The following is a 26,412-nucleotide window of genomic DNA, read 5'->3' on the forward strand; positions in this document are numbered from 1 at the left end:
AATTCCAGCTTTCATGACCGTCAAACAATTCTTTTCTGCCTCATACCAGTCGTACCATTGGTTGCCTGGGTGACCCAAGCGCCATTCCCTATGTCACTATCTGCTATTCCACCGCAGCAGGTTGGGAGAACACACACACACACACACACACACACACACGGTTCCTGTCCCCAGCAATGGTTAAGAACTACACTTTTCATCCCCTCACAGTGTAATCTTTGCAGTTATCCCGCCCACCCACCATTTTCCAGAGTTCCCAACCAGACATCTTTATGATATCTGACTCTGGCCAAAGGTTTGGGGGAAAGGAAAAGACAAGTGTGGGTGCTAGACTCAGTTTCTAGCACCTTCTCTTGAAATTTTACTAAGCAATCTTTTATGGATCACGTCTGGCTATCGCTCTTTCTGTTCAAAGTTCATCAAATAAGGCAGGTTGAATTAGGCTTTGTAACAGTACAGATGGGGACCCTAACGGCCAGGGACTTAGTTTTTTTGAAGGTTTGTTTCCCCTCTCCCTCCTTTAAAAACAGAAATGCTAATACCTACCCGCTCCAGGTGACCAGGCTGATGATCATTGTTAATCTAGAGAGTGCCTCAGGTAGCCCAGGTTGGCCTCGAACTCACAAAGCAAAGGATAACCTTGAACTTTGGATCCTCAGGCTTCTACCCCCTAAGTGCTAGGATTACAGTGGTGCTCCACACTGCTGCAATTATGAAATGCTGGGACTGGAACCCAGGGCTTCCTCAGTCCTAAACACACTCCTAGTTCACAGTGGACTCATTTGGAACATCATTTCCCCTGGGTGCCCTTAACCTGAGTCAGGGAGACTCCTGGGGGGAGGGGGGCTTCACTCGCTCCTCCCACTTCTATCTCTTCAGCCACCCCCCCCCCCCTCCGCGCGTGGCACCTCCTTTCCTCCTCGATCTCAATCTCCAGGCTGAGCCCTGAGGGGCTGGGGGCGGAGCGTCTGGGCTGCAGGACTAGGACTGGGAGGCTTTCAGGCCAGCGGTTGCTTGAAAAGCGCTGCCGCGGCTAGGCCCGGGGCAGGCAATGGCAGGGGTCGTGTGATCACGGACAGTGAGAGGGCCATTGCTATCATGCCCGGGCGCGCGGGCGCCGCTCGGTTCTGCTTGCTGACCGCAGCCCTCCAGCTACACTGGCCGCTGGGATGGACAAGTAAGTGGCAGCGCACAGCAGGGTCGTAGGGTGGCTGGGGTGGGTGACCTGGGGGTCTGGGAGTCGCGCTTGCAGGCCTGGAGCTCCACGACCGCTATCCGCTATCCCTGAGAGCTCTGCCACTCCCTGGGGCGTGAGTGCTGCCGCCACCCCCAAGCCTTGGAGCCCAGGCTTTGTTCTCATGCGGTGAGCCATGGGAGGTCGTGAATCTGTGCTCGTACTGAACAATCAAAAACCAGTGGATCCTCTCTCCATTTCCTTCCCATCTTTCCTACTTTGGTCTTCTCTTTCTCCCTCTCTCTCATCGCTATTTTGCGCCCGCTGCTCTCAGAGCATCCCCAGAGGAGCACCCAAGCATCCTATACACAATCGGTGGGGGAGCCACTCCCTGGGATCCTGCTGCGGGACAAATGCATGGCAGTGGGGTAGAAAATCAGTCTTCCAAGAGATTAGGATAGGGTGGTTTACTGGATCTCTGTCTGTACACTTCGCGTCCCCCGTTGGCAGCGACCTTACTTTAAGACCATCAAAGGGCCACGCACACCCATCATGCAGGTCGTATGCTGAAGTTCACTATCGAGATATGTATAGTACGCCCCACATTGAAGACCTCCTGACTCTGAAAATAAGGGTCCTCTTTCCACTTCATCCAACGCCAGCCTCCTCTTGGCCTCAGTTTCCCTATCTATGAAGAAAGGGGATGGGCTCTGCGCTTCCAGTTTGGAAGCTGGAAAATATCTGTTTTCTCACAACTGTTTTCCCAGACACTCTCCCTCCTGGGCCCCATCCCTCAGAGACTCCCCTAGGATTTTGCGGAAGAGAGGGTCCCGGAGGGGCAATGCCTGGCTTCTGTCATTCTGACCCGGGAGAGCTTAGCTTTGGTGCTGTAGCAGCTGGGGGCTGGGCTGACTTGAGAGGGGTGCTTGCTGTACCAACCGTCAGCGTTTTCAAATCAAGCTAGCGACACCGGGGTACCGGCTGGGCAGGCTGCATCCCCCAGCTCCCGAGAGAGCCTGACCCAAGCAAGGGTCTGCCCCCCCCCCCACTTCAGTCTGCCTTTTTTCAAAGCTCTTATACCAAAAAGGAAAGCGAGGCATACGGCTTCACACAGGAAGGGGGGTGGGCATCCTTTCGTTGGAGTTTGGGTTTCCTTGAGGAAGAGGGAGCAAGGTACTCTTAGTCTGATTTTCCTTCTAACATTGAGTATAAAGGGCAAGGAAATCCCTGGATCCTGAGTCCCAGAGACCACTCAGGCGAGTGGCTGTAGACCTGGGAAGAAATAAAAATCTATGGGTAGTAAAATGACTTATGGTCCCCAAATGAGCAGTTACTATTAATATTTTGCTTTCCCTCTTCTTGTCTTCCTGTGACTACATACAGATGAATTTGGAAGCATACCACACACACATTTTAAAAGTACTTCCCAAATCATGACATAGTTTTCCAAAACTATGATTTTAATGACTGTAAGTTCTACCAAGAGACCACAGAAATATAATTTCCCCAAAGTTAAACTCTTGGCTCTCATCCAAATGCAACAGAGGTTTTTTTTTTTCTTCTCCCACTTATGACTTTCTCTATGAGGTGGCAGAGGCGACTGTGTAAAGCTGGTTAAAAATCATTAGCAGAACCCTAGAGATAAGGGGATTGATGAGGTGGAGTCCCATGGTCGAGACAGAATCACGTGGTTAGACAGAATCACATAATAGTTGCTTATCTCTCCATTATCCTGAAGCCGCTTGTATCCTTGTCCATCACAGGCCCACAGTTAATAATGTTAGACTTCACCGAGTACAGGCCTTCTGTCAAAAGCAAATAAAGCCAGAGATTCTCCTAGCCAAGTCGCCCATCCGTTTATTAAACGGCGCTCCAGTTCTGATGCTGGAAAGACAATACTACGTGGGTCCTGCCTTATGTCCAGGTTGTGAGTCTCTCAAACTGTTCCGTGTTTGTACAGACTCGAGATTACATTCAGTGCTTTTTATGATCCTGAGACCTTTAGACATTCTCTTAGACGCCACACACCACTCCATTTGTTTAAGAGTCCAGACTTGTCAGTCACCATCAGGGACTCTGCCTGGCTAGTTTCCCCCTGAACGGTAAGCACCAAGCATGGTATGTAGCATAGGGTTGGTAACTCAGAATGTACTGACTAAATACGTGAATGAATCCATCCCTTCTGATTGGTACCAGTGTAAATGAAACCCGTGAGTTTTCTTTTTAAGGATGTGTTTTGATTGCAAATATATCATATTAGTCATCTGAAAAGAAATTTAATCAATGGTAACCCCGCCACTCCGACCACCTTTAAAATTTCTTCCCTGAGACAGGATGCTGTGTGGCCCTAGGCGGTCTTGGAGCTCACTATAGCCAAGGATGGCCTCTTGCTGGGATTACAGATGTGTACCACAATGTCCAGCACAACCATCTTTTATACCACTCATGTGGTTGATGCGATTGGACTAGAAGGGACAGAACATTTGGAGTGCTCAGCTACATCCCTGGGAGTCTTTGGATTTACCTTGTTTCAGAGACTTCATTTGCTTAGGAACCAGGAAATACTTGATCTGTAACTAGTGTTGTGGTCTCCCATCCTTCTCCCTCCCTCCCTCCCTCCCTCCCTCCCTCCCTCCCTCCCTCCCTCCCTCCCTCCCTTCCTTCCTTTGTCTTTCCGAAACACGGTTTCTCTATATAACAGTCCTGGCTGTCCTGGAACTCGCTCTGTAGACCAGGTTGGCCTTGAACCCACAGAGATTCACCTGCCTCTGCCTCCTGAGTGCTGGGATTAAAGGCATATGCCACCCCACCACCCACCCAGCAAGGTTTCCCTTTTTCTTGAAAATGACTCTTTTATGGCTGAATGGGGCCTCTTTTCTTGGGAACTGGCTGGCTACCTCCAAGGGTGGCAAGGAGAAGAGAGAACTGGTGTGAGAAGATTTGGAGACTAGGAAATGAAATACAACTGCAAACTTGCCGGGAAGACTGCTAAGGTTAATGATTTGCAACTCAACGCTAATGGTTTGCAGGTGGGGGGCCATGTCACCTTTACCTGTGGCCCCATAAGACCTCCCAGGGAGGTGACAGTCACTCTAAAGCTCTGTGGAGGCCAGCGTGAGCTCAACCTTTTGATTATACCCAGAATCTCACCACATCATTACTCTCTAGGATGTTTTCCAAGTGGGAGCCATGGACACCTCTCACCAGGGCTCCTGTGTGCCTCCAGCCTTGCTGTCTGCCTGCTGCTTCTGTTCTGTTCTTACCCCCACCCCCCACTCTCCGCCCAGAGTCATCTTTACAAACAAAACTAATACAGATCCTATTGCTCTTGTGTCTTAAGACATCCAGAACCTTCTGAGTCTACTTACAATAAAATAAATAAAAATCCAGACCCTCTACATGCCTTTGTGTCATTACACCCCCAGCTGGCTTGCTTAGCATGTTTCTTACCAACATCCTTTAATTTACTAGAGTGTCTCCCTTCCTTGCTAGGCATATTTACCCACGTCCTCTGACTTACTAGACTGTTTCCCCTTCCTGCTCGTTCCTTTTCAAGGCCAAGGCCATTTCTGCACTTGCCACTCTTTCCTCTTCCCCTAGGTTTGTTTGTTTGTTTGTTTATTTATTTATTTATTTATTTATTGCACAACTATCTTCCTTTGGCTCCTGAGGTCTGAATTAAACACCACCAATACTGACCATCCTGTTTAAAACAGGACTCCTGCTAGGTATCCCTTTATCTGGTGACATGGTCTTATTTTTCCCCAAGGCAGTTACCATCACCTGAGAATGTCTGCTCATTTCCTGTCTCTTGGTAAGGACACAGGCCCTGTTTTCTGTCTTTATCACTTCTGTCACCAACGCACAGGAGAGCCCAGCAGGTGTCCCGACCCTCCTGGGCGGGAACACTTTCCAGGGAGCAAGGATTGCCTCAGAAGTGGGCTGGAGCGGTACTTGGGTTTCGAGCCATATGCCCTCTACTGAGGGTCTAAGCTGTGGAGGTCTGGAATTCTTAGGGTTATGCTGTCTTGTGTTGGCAGATGGAAGCAAAGAAGGCGACCCCCAGCCACAACATGAATTCATAATACCTCAGTGGCGGACTTCAGAAAACCCCAGGAGAGGAAAGGTAAGCCTTCCAAGTAACGCTGATGGAGAAGCCAGGATGACATCAGGCCACCTAGGCATCACCACAGCTTCTGTCCTAACCTTTCTCTGTGTCAGTTTGGGATATCTTCGCAGGGGCTTTCCTTCACTGTATGACAAGCGTGTAGACCATTCCCAAGCCCTTTCAGTTGGGTAACTGAAAACCCACAGTAATAGTGACAGGACTGGGGTTGGAGAGATGGCTCAGCAGTTAAAAGCACTTTCTGCTCTTGTAGAGGACTGGGGTTCAGTTTTCAGTACCCACACAGTGGGTCACAACCATCTGTAACTCCAGTTCCAGGAGATCCAAAGGTGTCTGGCTTCTGAAAAGGTACACGGCATGCACACAGTGCTCAGATAGATGTATACGCAGGCAACACACAAATCTTTAAAAAATACTGTCACAGATTTAGTGTAAATGTGATTTTGTCACAGATCTTGATGGACATTTTTGTTTTGTTTTTTTGTCTTTTTGTTTTCTGAGGTAGGACCCCCTGGAGCTCAGGCTACCTTCTAACTCACTACATAGCTGAGAATGACCACCTCCATTTCTCAAATGCTGAGATTACAGGTGCTCGTGCGCCACCGTGCTCAGCATATTTAATAAGAGGCAAGCTAGGGTGCTCAGATTAGGTTCTATATCTTTAGAAAGCCCTACGGGTTCCTCAGGCCAGGACATTAGCAAGATGCACAGGTGCTATCAAGGCAGTCGGAACATGGCTGCGAACCCTGGGTGTTCTTGGTTCTGGTTCTGAACGCCCGAGTTAGGGGTGACAAGGCAGAGAAGGAAAACCAATGGTTGCGTGACAGTAGTTCAGGACCTTCTGCTTTCGGATGACTTGCACTTCCTCACTTATAAAATCAGTTTTAATAGGAATAAAGAGGAACAGAGTTTTGGAAAAGTGCTGACTTTCTCCTTCTCAGCAGAGTCTTGCTACATATCCTAGTCTGGTCTCTAATTTGAGACTCTCCTCCTTTGCCTTCCCAGTGCAAGGATTACAGAGATAGACTACCATGCCCGGTATGAAGGACTGGTTTCTATGATCTCCGAGGGGGTCAAATGGCCTGTAATTTATTGGGCAACAGATAGGAACAAGATTAAAGCTGAGGAAAGAAGTGTCAGGGAAGACTTGGAAGATTGTGGCCTTGGAATCTGGAAAGATAAACAGATGAGAAATGCCCAGAATTCCTTAAGTTACTGCAGAGTCATACAGACGAGTCCCCAATTCACCAGCTTGGGCACAAGAAGGGGACTTACAGAGAAATTTCAGGACAATAAAAGAAGGGAACATTTTACCCTGAAAGCAAAGGGGGAAAAATGTATGAACTCATTCCATCCTAAAGTAGGAAAGACTGAAAATAGCCTTGGGAGAAGTTAGACAAATTAATAGATGACCATCCTCAGGCAGATTGTTCTTATTAAATTTAAGGTTTTGGATATTTTATCCATCACCATTATTGCCAAAGAATGGATATGATACTTTTTATAGAAGCTCCTTTATCCCCTCCAGATGTTGGATGCTGGGCATCCTCAGGAAAAGCCTGAGAAACAACGTGGAGGACCAGATCCTGTCTTTGTTCCCAGCCATTGTCTGCCCAGAGCGTGGCTCATTGTATTCTGCAGGGATAGTCAGCCCAGTGCCTGGCACCATAAATATTTGTTGAATGCAGTAGAGAGGGGAGAGAGAAGAGAAGAAAGAGTGTGGGTTGATTCACTGATTCTTACTTACATGTGGGTAATTCACTGATTTATTAGTCATTCCTGACACTCTGACTATGTATGGGCTCTGATACAGATGTTTTAGGATGATTCATACACACAGGATAAGCTTCTCAGATGGCGTGGAGCTGGAGGTCTGTTTAATTTCACCCTATACAGAAAGGATTTGGGGTCCTTCTTTCAGGGAAATACAAACAGTGGGCACCTTCACATACTTGCCAGGAGGCATGATATTGTCCCTTCTTTAGGCAGTATTGGCATCCTATACTATAGAGGAAAGCCGTCTATAGTAGGGTTGGAAGGGAAGCTTCACAGAAACGCAATTTCATTGTTTTGCTTGAACTGTTCCCTGGAAACAGAGAGCATCTGATTTTAAACCTGTCTGAGCACCCTCCAGGAACAGAAGTATTTTTGGATTACCTACACAAAAATAAATACAAGCTCTCATGTGGCAGGCTGTGTCTCTGTGTGGGGCACATGGTATCACTTGCACTGTGCCAACCTTCTGTTTCTGTGTGGGCTGTCACATGGGTGCCTGCCTCTTGGGTAAGGATTTGCTAGAGTTCTCTTGTCATGTATTCAAATGCCCACTGGGGCTGTGTGTCCTTGATCCTCCCTGTGACTGGGTAGGGCACACCAGAAGTCCCCAGGGCAAAATCACAAATGGGCGGCAATCACAGCAGGCACTGACCTTGTGCTGAATCAGCGCCTCAGACATGGAGCCTGGACAGGAGTGAAAGTGCCTGGGCACCCATCTGTCTCCCTGCATCCTGACTTCCAAACCCTTCTGAAGATGAGGCAACAGGGTGAAGTAGGCATTGCACGAGGTACTTGATCATCAGAGGTCTTGGTGATCTCAAAGTCCAATGCCCAGATCCCAACAGGGAATGAGAGGAGCAGGAATTAAGAAAGGGAATGAGGCTGGGCTGTGGGTGTGGCTCAGTTTGCAGCTTGTTTGCTTGAAGTCCTGGGTTTCATCTCCAACAAATGCACACACCACATGTGCACACATGAGCGCATGCACACACTCGTCATATAGCCCACACATACACAGCAAAATTTTTTTTTTTAAATGCAAGTAGTAAGTCTCATTGGTTCCTTTCAAAGACGGTCTTATATTGCTGAGTTAGTTTACACATTTAAAAACGTTTGGTTCATACTGTCAAATTACTTTTCAGACAGATGGTTTCAGTGCAAGTTCTCAGGCATAGTATCTGAGAGTGTCCATTGTGATGTACAGTCTTAAATGGTCTTTGTCCTTTTTGATTTTGTTTAGGATATCTTTTTTTTTAATGTTGTTCTTCTCTTCTCTTTCTTTTTCTTTTCTTTGCATGGGGAGAGGGAGATTTTGCCCATGTAGCCATGATCTTCAACATACTCTTCATGCTTGCTGGCCATTTGCATGTCTTAGGTGATCTGTACTGGGTGTATGGTGTGTCTGGCCATCAGTAAATTGCTGCTGTTTGTTTAAAATACATTTACTTCTGGACTTATAAAACCCTAATTTGTGATACTCTTTGTTGGCACCCCTGAGATGACTGGAGTTTCCAAATTGAGGACTCACACAAAATGAAACAAAATATGAAAGAACTCACCCTGTAGAAGGCCCTTCAGTATTTTTTTAAAAGATGATAGCTAATATGATATTGAGAGCTTCTTTTGAACTAGGCACCATGAATTACATTCATTTTCTCATCTGGTCCTTAAGGATCCTTATAATGTTGGTTACTAACACCCCAGGTGAGGAAAGAGGAGACAGAGAAGTAGGGAGGCTTGGTGACATGTCCAGGTTCACAGGAGCACAGATGTCAGCCTATGCATCAACCCTGGGTCTGACCCTCCAGGTAATTTACTTCTGAGGATCAGGTCTCTCCGTGGGAGCCTTCACCAGACTGCATATGCACCTGCTCAGCCTTGAACCTCAGCTTGAGTTTCTCTCCTTTGCTTCTTAGGGGAAAACAGATGGGGGAAGATCTGAGTTGTTTTGGGACTGAGGTCATTTCAAGCTTAGGCTGGAAAGGCTAATGACCTTTCCTCGCGGGCTTCCGGAGGATCCCTGTGCTGGCGCGGCTCAGATCTGGTGCTGGGCCCTGGGAGCCTTGGTCCCTGCTTCCAGGAACTGACATCCTTTCATTGTTGTTTTTAGCATCCACTCACAGCGGAGCTCAGGGTCACAGCGGAAGGGCAAGAACTGATCCTGGACCTGGAGAAGAACGAGTAAGTGAATGGCTCCCTTCTTTTGTCACTCACCTTCAGTGCCAGTCTGATGCAGGTGTCACCGACGGGAAGGAAGAAGTTTAGTGGCCTGGTCCCCAAGCTCTCCATCCTTGGTCCCTTTGTGAGGCATCGTGCCAAGACACAGCTTTCCCTTGGTCTCTTGGTCACTGGGAGATTGCTGGGCTGCTTCACATCCTGCTTGGATTTCCTTAGGCTGTGTTTCCGGTGCTTCTTGGAGTTCACTGCAGGCGTGTGTGTGTGTGTGTGTGTGTGTGTGTGTGTGTGTGTGTGTGTGTGGTTAAGGGCGGGAAGGGACTGGAAGCAGCTGCTGTCCTTGCTCCAACCACGACAAGGCAGGAAGTGAAGGCGATTAGAGGAAGACAGGGAGAAGCAGCAGGCTGGGCAGGGATTTGGCACCTCTGACCCTGATTCTTTCATCTACCCAAGATTCTGCTGAGGAGTGCATTGCCCAAAGCCTCCTGCCTTCCACGGGCCCAGCTTTTCCCTAACCTCATTCATGCAGGGCGGCGGCCTGGTTCAGAAAAATCCTCACATTGATTTGCCTTCCGGCATAACCGTCTCGATTCATGGATGAGGGGGATGAATGGCCGGCGCTGCCTGGCTGTGTCCATCAATTGATTGCCCTTTCTTCCCTCCGCCCCACTCCACCTGGCCTCCTAGAGCTCTCCGTACTTGGCCAGGGACTCCGAGGGCCTTGATAGATTCCCCCACCAATGGTCCTGCTTTCCTCGTCCACACAGACGCTGGAGATAAGGATGCTTGGCTTGGAGAGCTGCCCACCCGCTCTTGGCAGCCTCTGAGACACACTGGAAGCTGATGAGTAATGGAAGTCTTGCTGCCAAGAAAGGGCCAGAGCAAGGCCTTCCCCATCCTAAAGGGTGGGAATGGCTGCTTGGCCTGGGTAGAAAGGGAGAAGAAGGGTTTATTCCAAATTTGGGCTCTTTGGACACTGACAGAAAAGGATCAGGGGAGTCCCCAGTGTGGTGAAAGGGCAACTCACTGGTGCAGGGACAGTGGGCTTTGTGACACCAGGCTTGGGGAGAGGCGAGGAAACATCTGCTTACCACTGGTAGACCAAAGTAAGGATGCTGCCAAAATCCAACTCTGCAAACCAGTAATTTTTACTGGGGTTACTTACAGTAACAGGGGTGAGGGGTTACCTCCAGGCACAGCCTCACCGAGGCCTGCCCAACATGGGTAGCCGCTCATGAGAGCTGGAAGTCTGGAGTTCATTGCATGCTGCTTGTAGGCATCTCACTCAGATGCCCTGAGCCGCGTCCAGATGGCTAGGTGGGGCTGAGCCTTGGGAGGGAGGTAGTCCTTACTACTTATATACAGTTGTGGAGGGAGGGACCTAGCGATGCTGGTCAGTTTCAGGGACTTCCTAGAAGCCTCTAATCGTTTACTTCTTCAGTTTAATAAACTTCCCAGCAGAATGGGATGTTTTCACCCCCTCTAGAGCAGGAGTTCTCAACCTTCCCAGTGCTGCGATCCTATAATACAGTTCCTCAAGTTCCTCATGTTGGGGTGACCCCAACCATACAATTATTTCATTGCTGCTTCATAACTGTAATTTTACTACTGTTCAGAATCATCATACAAATATCTGACATGCAGGGTATCTGATCTGTGACCCCCCCCAAAATGGGGTCATGACCCACAGGTTGAGAACCACTGCTCTACGCAAGCACCCTATGTCTTAAAGAGCTGGGGTTTATCATAGAGGAAATTGCTACATAACACAGGGCTCGCTCTGTCCCCCTCTTCCCTCTGCCTCTGGGACACTGGCTTTCAGCACACCAAAAAAATGACACACCAGGGAGATGAGCATAACCACCATGTTGGGCCCCTGAGCCAAACCAGCGTTCTATTGGCTTGCCAGAATGTTTCTTTCATTCTTCTCCCTGGGATAGGCCTGGGTTCCTGGAGTGGGAAGTTCCTTCTTGCCCAGGGCTTCTCTTTGAATTTGATGCTGTGATCCTAAAAAAGGCCCAGCGCAGACTCACTTATGCTGGGTCTCTCTCAAGGATCTGCTTTGGTTCCTCACTGGCTCTGCTCCTTGTCACCTGTGTCTGTGTGGTTTACCCCGCATGGAACTTGTTACCCTTCCTCCAGCTAGTTGAACTGATGATGCCATCAGGGGCAGATCCCTAGCCGGATCAGCCAAGAGGGGGATCCTCAGTCCTTGTCCTTTCCTTCTGTGTTGGGACTTCTGCAAAAGATCTCAAGAAGTTAGGCTAGAAAGATGTCTTAGAGGCCACGGGATGCTGCAGTCTCGTGCACAGGTACAGAAACCTCAGCCCGGAAAGGGACAGGCGCTTGCCTAAAGTCTCTCAGGCTGAGAGGAAATAGGTTGTGTTGCTGGCTTGGATCTGAAGTTGTGACATGTGACTCAGGGCCAGCTGCTGAGACGGAGACGAGGGTGGTCACGGCCACCGCGTGGGGCTGGTTGTGAGGAATGGATGATGTGAACACATGGAATATCGGGTAGGGTGATTTTTTTTTTTTAAAACTTCTTTTTAATTTAAGTGCACATGCATGCGGTGTGCATGCACGCCTAGGCTCAGCGGTCAGGGCACTCCTCAGGAACGCTGCCTACCTCATTTTCACACAAGATCTCTCATTGGCCTGGAGTTCGCTCCAGTCTGGCTAGCCAAAAAGTCCCAGGGATCTGCCTGTATCTCTAGGATTACTAGGACCCATTTCCATGCCTGACTTTTAATGTAGTTTCTAGGATTGAGCTCAGGAAAGCAAAGTTTTACTGAGCAGGCCCCTGTTGTGGCTTTTAATACCCTTACTGAAGCGCTGGGGATTTCTCACAGGTGTGCTCTGCTGTATGGGCCTGGCCAGCAACTCCCAGGGAGGCCTGAGGGTCTAGATACGGTTCCTGGCCCCAGTAAGTTCTGGAGCCTGGAGACTTGACCAGGATGGAAGCAGCAGAGTCAAGGCCTGTGACCTCACCAGGTGTCCCTGGGGAAGGACTTCCTGCTATTTTCATCCAAATGGGGCTTTTTGTTTGTGCACACGTGTTACAGAGCTGAATGGACTCCAACTGCACACAACTTCCTGGTGAGTTTATTTCCCCAAGCCATTCCATTCACAGAGCCGGCCAGCCTAGATTCAAAACTGCTCTGCGGCGAGGAGATTTTTTTTTTTTTCCTGAGTTTTCAAATTACTATGTTAATAGTTCTTTCTTGCAGTGGCATCTAGGGAATCTAGGCCCTGTGCTCAGGAACTTCCCAAGCTCTGTGTTCCTTGACCCTCTTGGTAGATTCCTTTGCTCTTCCAACCTGTGGTCACCTGTGATGTTCTGTGAACCGTGTAGGTGCTGGGGGATGGAACTGTGGGAAGAAGAGTTTTACCAATGTAGTGGGAGAGAAAACAGCAAGTGAACAGTTAGTGTGCAGTGTATCTGACGGGAAGAACCGTATACAGGAAGCAAAACACTGGGGGCTCAGGAAGAGCAGCGGGTGGGAGAGAGCAGATGTTGATAAACAGTATTCAGGAATGACCTTGGAGAATTGGAGTGGTGACCTGAAGGGGGGGAAACAGGAGCCTGTTTTCAGGAGGGAATAGTCAAGTTCAGAGGTCCTGGAGATGGTGACGATTTCAGCATCCCCACACGGTGGATGCTTTGGCCTCCCAGGAGCCATGGGCAAGGGCTTCTGGGATGATGGTGAGCAGGAGGATATTGAAATTTGTTTTTCATCACTCTGAGGTGTCTGGCTTTTTCCCATCAAATCAAAGTCCTGCTGCTAATGCACAGCCCGAAATAGCAATGAGCAGGCCTTTAATGGAATTCACACATGGAGAGATCATTGCCAAGAATGGTGAAGACAGAGGAGCAGGGGGAGGGGCCGGGAGATAGGACGTGGCAGACAGAACTTCAGCAGAGTCAGCAGCCCGGGCAGTATTTTCTCCACTTTGAAGCAGCTCAGCATAAGTCGGTGCCCTCCCTGTGACTGGTCACAGCGCCCTTTCTGCGCGGCACTGGCAAAAAAAGAAATGACCCCTGTGAGAAAATGAGCACATGGCTTCTTCGCGTTGGGTCTTGCGTTCAGATGCTGGTTCTACCACTTAGCAACTACGTGGTGTCTTTAAGCCTCGGTCACTTCACCCAGTCCTGTAATTACCGTCCTGTCTCACGGAGCCACGAGGAGGCTGGGGTGCTGTGGTGGGCATGAAGGACCTAATTCGGTGTCTAGCTTGTATTGCACACTCAGTAAAGGACAGCTGTTATTATTTCTTGCTCCACTGTTTGCAAATGGCGCAACTGGGACATGCTCATTGTAAAACACACAGCGGTGCCAAGTCAGCAAAGCAGTGAAGGCCTCCTGCTCACAAGGAGAGCTCACTGCTGCCTGGTGGGGATTTTCTAGACCCTTCCTGTGCCTACGAGAACATGGATCCTGTCATGTGCAGTCACAGGGAAGCGGATACACAGACTCCTGGGGTAGCTGGGGGAGAAAAGAAAAATTTAAAAGAATATTATTTTGATTGTGTGTTCGTGGGTGTTTTGTCTGGATGCGTGCATGCGTGAGCACCATGTGTATGCGTGGTATCCTCGGTGGTGTCAGATTCCCTGGAAGGGAGTTACAGACAGTTGTGAGCTGCCATGTGGGTGCTAGGATTCGAACCTGGGTCCTCTGGAAGAGCAGCAAGTGTTTTTAACCTCTGAGCCATATTTCCAGCCCTGAGAAGAGATTTTACCCTAGAAACAGTTCTTTTTTTACAGTAACATTTTTCTATACACCTGACTGCCATGAAAACTATGCTACTCTGTATCGGGAAAGCGTTGTGATGTTATTTACGATATCTAATATTTACATATCTAAACTAAAATATCTAATATTTACACGCTGCATAATTTGGGAACGTTGCATAGTTGTTGGGAGGCAGTCACTTGTGACGCACACATCCACTCAGGGGATGATGTGGAGATGGCGGACACTCCTGCCCGCCCTCCGCAGCCTCAGCTTTCTCTTGTATAAAAAGGGATTTTTGTCTGAGTCGGGCTTCAAGAGTCTTCTTGTATTACCTATTTAAAGGGCACTGTGTACATGGAAACAGGAAGTTCCTGCTTCAGGAGGCCCCCCTGCCCCCCACAGAGGGCAGCAGGATGATGAGAAGCCGTGCCTCAAACCGTGTCCTTGAAGTTGGGGTGAATTGTGAGCTTAGGACTCACCCGTTCAAGCAGCAGAAAGAGCAGGAGGGCAATTACAGTATAGAAATTACAGACTGCTGTTCACAGCCTGTAATTTGGTGGCATACATCCATAATATTTTTCCCTGTGACTTACCCCCTGTTCAAAGACAGACATTAACCCAGGGACTGTGTTTGGCAAACCTTACGAGCTACACAATTAGATGGACTCTTAGGAAACCATACTTCTCTAGGGAGCTGTGCGTCCTCTTCCCTCTTGGTTGCTTTTTCTAAGAGAGGGTCTACTGATCTGTCCACCCCAAGACCGAGTGAGCCCCGGGGGCAAAATCACTGTATGACAAGGTCACCTTCAAGAAGAGCAAGTGAGGATTGGGTATGTAGCTCAGTTCCTTGAGTGCTGGCCTAGCGCACCTGAGGCCCTGAATTCCATTTCTAGCAGGATACAGATTGACCATGGTGGTGCATGCCTGTAATCCCAACATGCCAGAGGTGAAGGAGGGATGGTCAGCAGTTCAAGGTCGTCCTTGACTACACCGAGTTTGAGGCTCTCTGAGCTAAAGGAGACCCTGTCTCAAAAACAAACAAAAGAAGCAATGTGCCAGCCAGGAGGACCTGTGGCCTTGATCTTACCTCCACTAGTTCCCCGAGTGTACTTGAGTGTACTTTAGAACTCTCCTCTCTTGAGTATACCCTCCCACCTTGAATTCAAACCTTAGGAACACTTAGATTTGGTCACAAGAAGGGAGTGGCAGTTGGGCAGTGGTGGCACAGGCCTTTAATACCAGTACTCGGAAGGCACGAATCTCTGAGAGTTTGAGGCCAGCCTGTTCTACAGAGCTAGTTCCAGGATAGCCAGTGCTACATAGTAAAAGCCTGTTGCAAAAAAACACAAGACAACACAGCAACAACAATGAACAAAGAACAACATCCTTTGATCCCAAGGGTACAAGGCTCATCAAAAACAACAGATATTTGTGTTATTCTGTGCTGTCATTATTAATGGAGAACTTGGGCACTTAGAGCTTTGGGAGTTTAAATACCCTTAAATACCCCCATAGCTTTGCACGGGTGAGAGTTTTAGGGGCCTTAATATCCATTGTGACTTTTGACAATACGTTTTCTTCACAGTTCAGATATCATAGGGAAGGAGATTAACTTTGTTTCTGTTACCCTAAAAAATGAAGTCACTCGGCATTGTTCTGTTTTCCTGTTTCTTTTCTTCCTTCCTTCCTTTCTATTTTTTTTTTTTTTTTTTTAAGGCTGGGTCTTACTCGATAACCAGGATGTCACCAAACTCATGGCAATCCTCTGGCCTCCGCTTCCTGAGAAATGATATTGCAAGCGTGAGCCACCGCCACACCAGCCAACAGCCATTCTTTACCAGTTTTCCCATTGTCTTCCTTTCCCCTCGCTCTGGTTGGATGGTATAAAGAAACAGGGGTGGCCAATCATCAGGCAGAGGGCTTTCGTCAACAGACAACTCTCTCATTCCCACGCTTTTCTTACATGGAGTTCTCCTAGAAATATTCAGCTAATTCAAACAAGAGCCAACCATAGTGCTCCTGCCGGCGTGCTCCATCCCAGTGTCTTCTCACACCAGGGACAGACTTTGACATCTGACACAGGGTAAAGGACACCTCTCTTTGGCCCTCTCTGGTCAGAAATTTCATTGGTTGTTGGCAAAATTCAATCCTGGGTCAATGAGACGCTGGGAAAGGTTTAGCCGGTGTCCCACTGCCCTTAGCAGAGCGGGCTTTGTCGAGTTGCATTTAAATGAATTGCAGACATATGGATTACATTTCACTTAAAATACACATGGCCCAAGAAATTAAAGGATCTCCCACTTTAACCAAGTATTTGGCAGATCTCAAGTATTCAAAATGTTTTCGCAAAGCCTGCATGCAGCTGGGCTCCCGGTTCCCTGCAGTTAATCCTGCGAGACTTGGTGCCAAGGAAGCAGCTGGATGGATGGGTGGAGAGGACAGAATTTGATGAGAGCTGCCTGTGGGTATCTGAGAATTTTTGCAGACATTTTCTTGGGGGTGGGAAATACGAAGAATAGAACCAGTCTGACTCGATCCAAGAAAATGAATGCGTGAGTGCATAAGAATTCTGAGTGCTGGGTGAGGTGCCTTGCCCTGGAACGACCTGGAAGTTCTGGGATGTAGTTTCCCACTGCAGCTCGCAGACAGATTTGTTTTGCTTTACAGTTCCAGTGTTGTGCAGAACAAGTGGAGAATGTCCGATAGAATGTCTGTGCACATTAGAGTCTCAACTACACTGTGCACAAGCCGGCTGTGTAATCATCACGGACTCGAGGCTTACGTCTCTTTCAAGTCCGTGTATTGAAATCCTAACCCCTTAAGGTGAGGTGTTAGGTAGGCATTAGGTAGGCATGGTTTTGTGAGGTGACTGGGCCAGACAGTCTCTGCGTTCATAACTTGGGTCAGGTGGCCTTCTAAGGGTCCCCAGGAAGCTAGAATGCGTGTGTGTGTTGCTGGGAATTGAACTTAGAGCCTCTCATGCTAGACTCTCTCTCTCTCTCTCTCTCTCTCTCTCTCTCTCTCTCTCTCTGTGTGTGTGTGTGTGTGTGTGTGTGTGCACTACTAGGAATTGAACTTAGAGTCTCACATGCCAGGCTAGTTTTCAGCTACTGAGCTGTGCCTTCAATCTTCTTTTTTATTATTTATTTTGCGAAAGGATTTTGTACTAATTTGTCCAGAATGTCCTTCATTGACTGATGCTCCTACATCAGCCCTTAGCTGGGTGTCCGTGCCTGTGCCTACCGCTTCCTCCTAGAACATACTTTCTGAGAATCCTGATGATGCAAGGCATTGCCAGTGAGAAACTCACAAGAACAAAACATCTTGAGAAAGCCGTGTGGTGGTTGCTTATCAGTCTTGCCTAAGTTCCGTGACACCCTCTCTGACGGCCTCTCTGCTGGAGAACAGAGGAATGAAGATCACTAGGAGTAATCACCAGTGTTGCAGATGCCTGCATAAGAGGCCCCGTCTGCAGCCTTTACATAGCTGCTCAATGCCACCACACAGTCACTGTACGAATATAGGGACCTGTGTTAGTCTGTTTGCAGAAGGGGTTCCTGAAATAGTCTAATTTTTTTCAAGGTCACCTGGATGGGAGGCAAAGAGATAGATGTGAACCTGTCTGTCTGTCAGTCAGTCTGTGGGTCTTCTTACCTGCCTGCCCACCTGCCTGCCTGTCTCTCTTCCTCTTTGTGTGTAGAGATACATGTTTGTGCACATTCATGTGGTGAGTGTAGAATCCATAGGTCAGTCACGGGTGTTGTTCCTCTGGACATCTTCATTTGTTTGTTTTGTTCTTCTGAGGCAAGGCCTGTGTTCTGGAGCTCACCAAGTAGGCCATGCTGGCCAGAAAGCCCCAGGATTCCACCTGCCTCTACCTCCCCAGCACTAGGATTGCAAACTTGTGCCCCTGCCCCCATGTGTGGCTGTTAAAAGCATGGTTTCCGAGGACTGAACTTGGGTCTTCATGCTTGTCCAGCAAGCTCTTGACTGGTTAAACTGTCCCCTGTACCCTATGATCCAAACCTCTTAACCAAGGAATTATTTTGTCTTCCCTGGCTCGGTATGCTTTGAACTCTTCTTGGTGAATATGAACACACCACTTCTAACGTGTATTTTCACTTTCCTTCTGTGTCAGTTACTGATCCATTGCCGTGATGAAACACCATAAGAGAGGCAACTTTTAAAAAGAGGCATTTAAAGCCAGGCAGTCTTGAAAAACCAGAGAGACAGAGAGACAGAGAGAGAGAGAGAGAGAGAGAGAGACAGAGAGAGAGAGAGAGAGAGACAGAGAGAGGAGAGATTGATTTAATTGGGAGCTTGCTTACGGCTTCCAAGGGTTAGTCCATAGTCATCATGGCTGGCATTGACTTGGCAGCTGGGCAGGTAATGTGTTGGAGCAGTAGATGACAATTCTCATCTGATCCCCAGACAGCTAGCAGAGAGAGTGAGCCAGGGCAACACAGGGTCTGGTGAGGGCTTTTGAAACCTCAAAGCCCACCCCAGTGACACGCTCCTCCAATAATCCTTCCCCAATCATTCTGCTAACTGGGGATCAAATGCTCAAATATGTGAGACCGTGGAGACGCTTCCCGTTCCAAACGCCATGTCTTCTGTCTTCTCAGACCCTAATTAGAATTAGAATGCCAGTGTAAGGTACTGGGGGTAATACAGGCTGGCGTGGGCCAGAGCCTGGCTCCTTCTTGACTCTGTAGGTGTGTGATGGCTGGTGTCACCTTGACTGAGCCGAGAATGGCCCAAGAGACAGGACTCTGAGCGTGCCTATGGGGGTTATCTAGATTGTATTGCAGTGGAAAGGCCCACCCACCACGGGTGGCACCATTCCCTATGAACTGTGCTAGTAAAGGAAGAGCTAAGTGGTGACATGCATTCGTTGTTCTTGGTTTTCTTGTGATGGGGATATTTTTTTTTTTGCCTCCAGTTTATTTTCTTAAATGTGATGGCTACAAATTCCCCGTGCCTTGGTTTCTCTACCATGATGGTTGCACCCCTTGTACTGTGAGCTAGAATAAAATCTTTTCTCCCTCCAGTTGCTTTTCTAAGGGTATTTTTGTCAGAGTAGCAAGAAGAGGTGTTAAGACAAGGTGTAAGTTCTGCCAAGTCCCTTAACCTTTGCCCGAGTCTCACTTTCCTTATCCATAGCGGTGGCCATGCATAGAATTCGGAAACATGATGGCCCCTAAGGAACTCTCAGAGCCTGGCGTGCTGTGAGAGGGCAATAAATAGCCACTATTGTTTGTATTTTGCAGGGTCAGAAAAACAGTGCAGAATGATGTAAGAGGGAATTCCCCAGAGTTGATTCCTCAATGTAACAAGAGTTGACCTTAAAACCCGCTGCCCCCGGAAGGAAACTCACTTCTGCTCTCCCGCCATGCCCAGTTTGACCTAACTGTATCTCAAACATGCAGTGCAACAGTCGTGTCCTGTGTAGGCCCAACCGTACCTTTCTCTGGGCCTGCAGAATCAGTCTGGAGGACCTCACAGTGAGGCCTGAACCTGCCTGATAAGGCGGCTGGGATTGACATTCCAGTTTCGGCTCTGTCTCTTCCTTGGGCCCGCAGCCAGGGCTGCCTGCATAGCCAGGAAGGATGTGCACCTCGTCTTTTGTCTCCAGCTTATTTCTTCTGGCTGCCCTTCGTTGGGAGCCAGGGAAAACTGAATGGGAGGAAGCTGTCAACTGCCTGGTGGCCTCACTCACATGGGGACCCTTGCAGAGCTCAGGGAAACTGGGGACTTGGGAGAAGTTGAGGGCTGTTCTGGACTGTGGGGGTCCCTTTATCACCAGGCTATCAACCTTAAGAGAACAACAAACAGCCCAGGGTCTGAGCACTTACCGTGAAATTCGTGTTTGACATAGATTTGTTTAACTCTGTGTATTTACCCAAATGGAGTCCTACTGGGCCCTTGAGTTTATGATCTATATTATTTCACTTGGAAATACAACACGGGGATTATCAAAACAATTGATGTTGTTTGTAGGCCAAAGCTATATAACTATTAAAGTTTTGGGGTTTTTTTAAAAAATGAGATCATGCTTAAAGTATGATTTTGTACTTTAAAGTTATTTTTTGTGCTGGCTAGTTTGTGTGTCAACTTAGGAAAAACTAGAGTTACGGGAAGGGGGAAGCTTAACTGAAAAATTACCTCCATCAGATTGGCCCGTGGAGCATTTTATTGATTAATAATCGATGTGAGAGGACCCAGCCCTCTATGGGCAGCGCCATCCCTGGTAGGTAGTCTTGGGTTGTATCAGAAAGCAAACTGAGCAAGCCATGAAGAACGAGCCAGTGAGCACATTCCACTAGGGTCTATGATGCTGTTCTTGTCTCTAGGTTCCTGTCTGAAGTTCATTCCTTGACTTCCCTTCATAGGGACTCTAAGTGGAAGCTGAAATTAACCCTTTTCTCCCGGGTTGCTTTTGTTTATGGTCTTGATCACAGCAATTAGGTAGCAAACCAAGACATTTGTCATCAGGACTTTTCCACATTAACCCATTTGTAGTGGTGGTGGTGGTGGTGGTGGTGGTGGTGGTGTGTGTGTGTGTGTGTGTGTATGCATGAGCATGTGTGTTCTACAGTTGGTATGTGTTGTGTGTGTAGTAGTGCAGGTATATGTATGGGTGCATGAATCCATGAATATAAATAAGAAGGCCCAAGCAGGATGTTAAGTGCTAGCTATCTTCTGTCTTACACTTTATAGAATGTTAGGGTTTCTATTGCTGTGAAGAGACACCATGACCATGGCAATTCTTATAAAGGAAAACATTTAATTGGGGTGGCTTATATTTTCAGAGTCCATTATCATCATGGTGGGGCATGGTGGCATATAGGTAGACATGGTGCTGGAGAAGGAGCTGAGAGTTCTATATCTTGATCTGCAGGGAACAGGAAGTGAACTGTGACATTGGGAATTGCTTAAGCATAGGACACCTCAAAGTAGCCACCCCCCACAGTGACTCACTTCCTGTAAGAAGGCCACACCTTCTCCAACAAAGTCATACCTTCAAATTGTGCCATTCCCTTTGAGGGGCATTTTCTTTCAAACATAGCATCTTTCTTTTGTTTCTAAACTAGAAGGATTTTGGGTGCTATCTTTTATTATCTTCCTAGGGTCCCTGACTGCACTGGAAGCTTGCTGTTCAGGCTAGGCTGGCTGGTCAGGAAGTTCTTTCTCTTTTCTACCTACAATGTTGGGTTTGCAGGCATGCATATCTCTGCTAGGCTTTCTGCATGGGTGCTGGGGATTTGAACTCAGGTCCTCATGTTTGCAGTTAGCCAGTGCTGTAATCCACTAACTACCTACCCAGCCCTATTTTATTCTTTTTAATAAAGACATAGGATTCCATAGTGATTATGGTGGATCAAAACTTTCTGTTTTTCTATTAAGGAAGAATCAAATCTCTGATTTCTTGTTACTACAAATAATGCTACAGTAATAGGCGTGTGAAGACTAAGTATTTGGTAGATTTTTCTATAGGATTGATAACTATCAACAGTTTTTTAAGATCACATGGTGGTTATGTTTAAATTTTCTCTAAAAAAAATTTGATAAATCATACTTTTCCCTCCATTGCTATCTCCCCGAGGGCTGTAGCATTTCACTTGTGTATGGTCGAGTGTGAGAGTATATTAGAAATATGTTTCCATATGCACTTATGATCATTTAAAATGTTTTTATGATATATTGACTAAATATATCACAGTGACCTTGTCTTTTAAATTTTAATATTAGTTTTTGAGAGTTTACTCATTTATTTTTATTTTATTTGCATGTGACCATTGACCTGAATGCATGTCTGTATACCATGTGTATGTAGTGCCCAGAGAGCCCAGAAGAAGGGCACTAGGTTTCCTGGGACTGGAGTTATGGATGGTTTTAAGCTACTGTGTGGGTGCTGGGAATTGAACATGGGTCCTCTGAAAGAGCAATTAGTGATAGTAATCACCAAGTCATTTCTCTAGTCCCTCACAATGAACTTTTAACAGTTCTTAAAGTGAAAGATGATCAAGTTCACAAAAATAATTCAGTGAGTCCTCAAATACCTGCTGGTTTTAATTGCTTTTTTCAATGTCATGATGAAGTAACTGGGAAGAAGCAAATTGAGGGCGGGTTTATTCTTGCTCTCAGTCTGCAAGGATACAGTTAACCACAGTGGGACATCACGAGGTGAGCATGAGGTGGTTACATTTGGGTCTGTAGCCAGGAAGCTGAGAGAAATGAATGCTGGTTGATGCTCAGCTTTGTTCCTCCTCCTTGTCCTCCTTCTCATCTTCCTCCTCCTCTTTCCTTTCATTCAGTTCAGGACCCCAGCCCATCTTCTTCCTTTTTCTCCCCCTCTTTATTCCGTATGGAACCCCAGCTTATGGATGGTTCTTCCTTCTTTAGTTAAACATTCCTGGAAACCTCTAGGTTTGCCCAGAGGGTTATCTCCTCAACAATTCCCAGTCCTGTCAAGTCAAAGGTGAAGAACAATCATCATGATCCAGATTTAGCAATACCCGAGATGCCTGGGTTAATTTCAGCTCCTCTTAGCAGTGGGCATTCAGGCTGAGCCTGCCTTTTCTTTTTAAGGTTTTATAAGCAGTTCTGGGCTGGGTAGTGCACTTGTAGTCTTTGGAGGGTGCTTCCCTGACAGGTAAGACCCAAGTCAAGGGAGCTCACAAGTAACACATGCGTGCATGAAGGCGAATTACCTTTAGTCTCTCTACATAATTACATTTTTTCTTCAAACATTCCCACCCATGATATTTTCTGAAACCCAGGCTCATCTCCCTTCATTTTCAAATAGCATCACACCATACCTACTATATGTAGCCACTGAAAGCAACTAGTTTGATGTTTTTTTATTTAGGCAACTTCTACCATAATCTAACCTTAGGGACATTTCCGTCACCCCAGGAAGAACCTCTGAGCCTTGTTGCAGAGTGCATTGAGTTGTTATCTGCCCACATCCTTACGTTGGAGCCTGGGTTCCAGGTTACTTGCAGTAATCTTATTTGGGAGTTGAGTCATAGATGTATTTTGTCAAGATGAATAGGGTGGACTCCTAAGGCCGTGTGGCCAGATTCCTTGGAGGAAGGGGAGTCAGGACACAGACATGCTCATGGGAAAATGCCATGCAAAGAACTGAGTTCCAGTGCCATAAGGCAAAACCAGGATGGGAATGGCTCCCCGCCCCCTTAATGGCAACAGCCATTAGAGGGAACATGGGCCTTCGAACCCCAGACTATGGTAATAAACTTCTGGTTTTTGAGCCACTTAATTTGTGATGCTTCACTGAGTCAGTCCTTCCTGCCGCTTTCCATGTAAATCTATTAGTCACAGACCTCAACCTGCTCTTTCTAGATTTGCCTAATCTGGGTGATTCATATCAGATTATTAGAAAATAGGTCCTTCCCTTCCTCTCTCCTTCCCCTGCTCCTCTGGCCTGTTCTCCTCCTTCCTTTTTTCTTCCCCCTCCCCCCCATCTATTCCCACCCATCCCTCTGACACAGTTTCTCATGCAGCCTGGGCAGGGCTTACTATGTAGCCAAAGCTAACCATGAACTCTGGATCCTCCTTGCTGCTACCTCCCAAGTGCTGGAACTACAGGGATGTACCATCCAATTTGTCCTCTGTGCTCTTTTCTCATTGGATCTTACACTTAGCTTAATGTTTTTGAGGTTTATACATGGTGTGGCATGTTTTAGTGTTTTTAAAATTGCTATATATATATATCACATCACACACACACACACACACATACACATATGCACACACACCACCTTATAAGGAATGACCCATTTATCTCTCAGTTAATTAGATTTCCCCTTTGAACCTCGGCCAACTTTCTGCTATTTGATGACCTTTGATTTCAGGGACTCTTGATTGAGTACCTCTGTATGTAGTCCTATGTTAGGGACTGTGAGGGATGTGAACAGATATCTTTGCTCTGTTCTCGGGGGACAATAACAAAGCAGAGTTGAGTAAAATGTTGAAAAAGCAAGAGGAGAGAGAGCACTCTGTCTGTGATGGGGTCCTAGGAAGCTTCCCTGAGAGGGTACTTGGAGCTCAGTCTTTGAGGATGACACAGGGAGACGGGATGAATGGATGAACAAGGGAGGAATTCAGACCTAGAAGATACTGTATAAATATTTGGTCTAGATCAAGGCGAACTCAAATCTTCGTCATCTGTTTGGAATCCAGCATTCCTGAGTGGCCTCATTGTTTGAGATAGCTCATTAGTGATGTGTTAAGGTTGATCTCCTTCCACATCTGGGCTTCCAGAGGATTCCGGTGATAGACGACAGCTCAGTATTTCATTCTTCCACTTTTGCCTTTGAGTTGGGTTCTGTTGCCTCTAACAAAACATACAGCTGGGAAAGCAGGCGGGACTTCTAGGAGTATGCTTGAAGATCAATCATTTGACAGTTAGACTCTGCTTTGTGTTCCTTGAATGGGAAGTGCTCCCCCCTCCCCCCGCCATCTTTGCCAAGTAAAGAGAAATGTGGATTGGTCCCAGGGTGTGGCTATGTATCCATGGAGTCTGTGGATTATAAGGGGCTGAGCACAGGCTAAGATGGTGTCCTCCTAGCTTGGGTGGTGGGGTGCATATGGAGGTACGGGCAGAGCATTGTAAGTTCCACCATCTACTTCCTTTTCTCCCAGCTCCAAAAACATGACTAAACTCAAATACACATGCTACACTCCTTGGATATTCGAGGTTGTTTCTCCCTTTTCTACTTTCTGGTTGGGCAGTGGATCATGACTGTTCTGCGGGGGGGGGGGGGGGGGGGGCGGGGGCAGAACCTGGACTGATATTGTCCGAGAATCTACATTTTATCCAGGATGTATTTTGATTTTAAGGAAGTAAGCTTCACATTCTCTCTATTTAGTACTCTGTGTGTGTGTATGTGTGTGTGTGTGTGTGTGTGTGAGAGAGACAGAGACAGAGACACAGAGAGAAAGAGAGATCCTGAATACTAACTAAATGGTCTCTGAGTATGTAGGGGGGGTGCCCAAACTCAGACTCAGGTAAGAGTGAATGTTAGCTTAGAGACCAGTCTTTTCTAGTGGGAGTCACTAGGGGTCCAAGTTGAGTGCAGACTACTAATTGAGAATTAACCAATATCCCTGCTCCATTCCCCCCCACCCCCCGTGTGTGTTATCAATATCCCTGCTCCATTTCTCTCTCCTTCTGTGTGTGTGCACATGCATGCTAGTGGATAGACTTGGCTATTGGGTCTTCAAGTGCCACCCACCTTTTTGAAATTTTAATTGTTTTTGAGACAGGGGCATCTCACCATCCTGGAGTTCCCCAGGCATCTGGCCATTGAGCCCCGGGATCTTCCTGTCTTTGCCTCCCCAGCACTGGGATTAAAGACTCTGCACCATCGCAGCCAGCTTTTAAAGATGTGTGTTCTGGGGATGGAAGTCAGATGTGTGTGTTTGCCTGCTGACACTTTATCTCCAGAGCCATCTCCTCAGCCTTCATTAAGAATTCTTCCTTCTGTCTTGCCTTCTCTCCTGTCACTCAGCAAACCTCGCGAGTGTCAACTGTGTGGCTGATGTTTTTGGGATTAGTAGTGGCAAGAACAGTCCGTGCCACCAAGGACTAGTGTCTAGTGGAGACACTTAAGCAGTTATAGTAGATCAAGGTCGGCCGCTAGCATGGAGAAAGCAGAGGGTGCGGTAGAACTGTCCTAGCTCAGGGTATAGGAGGCTTCCACAAACGGCAAATAAAGGAGTATGGGGTGGTCTAGTCTGCTCAGTGATGGTTAAGTGTGTGCCGCTAGCCCTTGTAAGGGAAACAACGGTCCGAACACCAGTTGGAAGATGTGAAGATACCCTCTGTGATTAGGACAGAACAGGAGGAAGGAAATGAAGACAGGCCCAGGGCTGGGGGTGGGGGTGGTCTAGGAATGAGTCTCTGCAGGGTCTTGCAGGCTTTTTTATCTTGAGAGCAGTGGGGAGTGATAATGAGCAGTTAGGACAACGCCAAGTAGTTTTAGGTCTGCTACGGGGACATGGAGAGAGGAGGATGGGTTGCTGAGAGATTTGTAAGGATGGAGTCATGGAGATGGGGAGAGATAACTACGGGCTGAAAGAGGACATGGATGAATGCAGGGACCATCTCGTGATTTTCAGCTTGAGTAATAGGTAGGACAATAGTGTCATGTCCCTTGGGTTTGTGCTTAACTTGTGACCCAACCCTGTATAAGCCATGTTCTTATTCAAATCTTGTTTTTCTCATAAGTTAAAGGTAATGATCGCTAGTCACCACCATGTGTCTCTGCACACGGAGAGGCCAGAGATACATAGAGTTATGTGTCTTTCTCTGTTGTTCATTGCTACCTTGCTCCTAAAGACAGCTCCAAAATGGGAGCTCACCGGTGATCTAAACTGGCTGGCCAGCAAGCTTCCATGCATCC

At 47.4% G+C, this 26,412-nt stretch overlaps 1 protein-coding gene across 1 annotated transcript in view; it reads left to right on the forward strand.

Annotated features, from left to right (window-relative positions):
* The first annotated feature begins 961 nt into the window (after nt 1–961).
* Nucleotides 962–26,412, forward strand: part of Adam19 (ADAM metallopeptidase domain 19) — an 87,045-nt gene continuing 61,594 nt past the window's right edge. Inside the window, exons 1-3 of the mRNA XM_057774711.1 lie at nt 962–1,177; nt 5,215–5,300; nt 9,184–9,254. Of these exons, the coding sequence (XP_057630694.1) occupies nt 1,099–1,177; nt 5,215–5,300; nt 9,184–9,254 (236 nt within the window). The 5' untranslated portion in view covers nt 962–1,098. The remainder of the gene's footprint in view (nt 1,178–5,214; nt 5,301–9,183; nt 9,255–26,412) is intronic.

Source organism: Chionomys nivalis, chromosome 7, assembly GCF_950005125.1.
Source record: "Chionomys nivalis chromosome 7, mChiNiv1.1, whole genome shotgun sequence".
NCBI classification, from domain to species: domain Eukaryota; kingdom Metazoa; phylum Chordata; class Mammalia; order Rodentia; family Cricetidae; genus Chionomys; species Chionomys nivalis.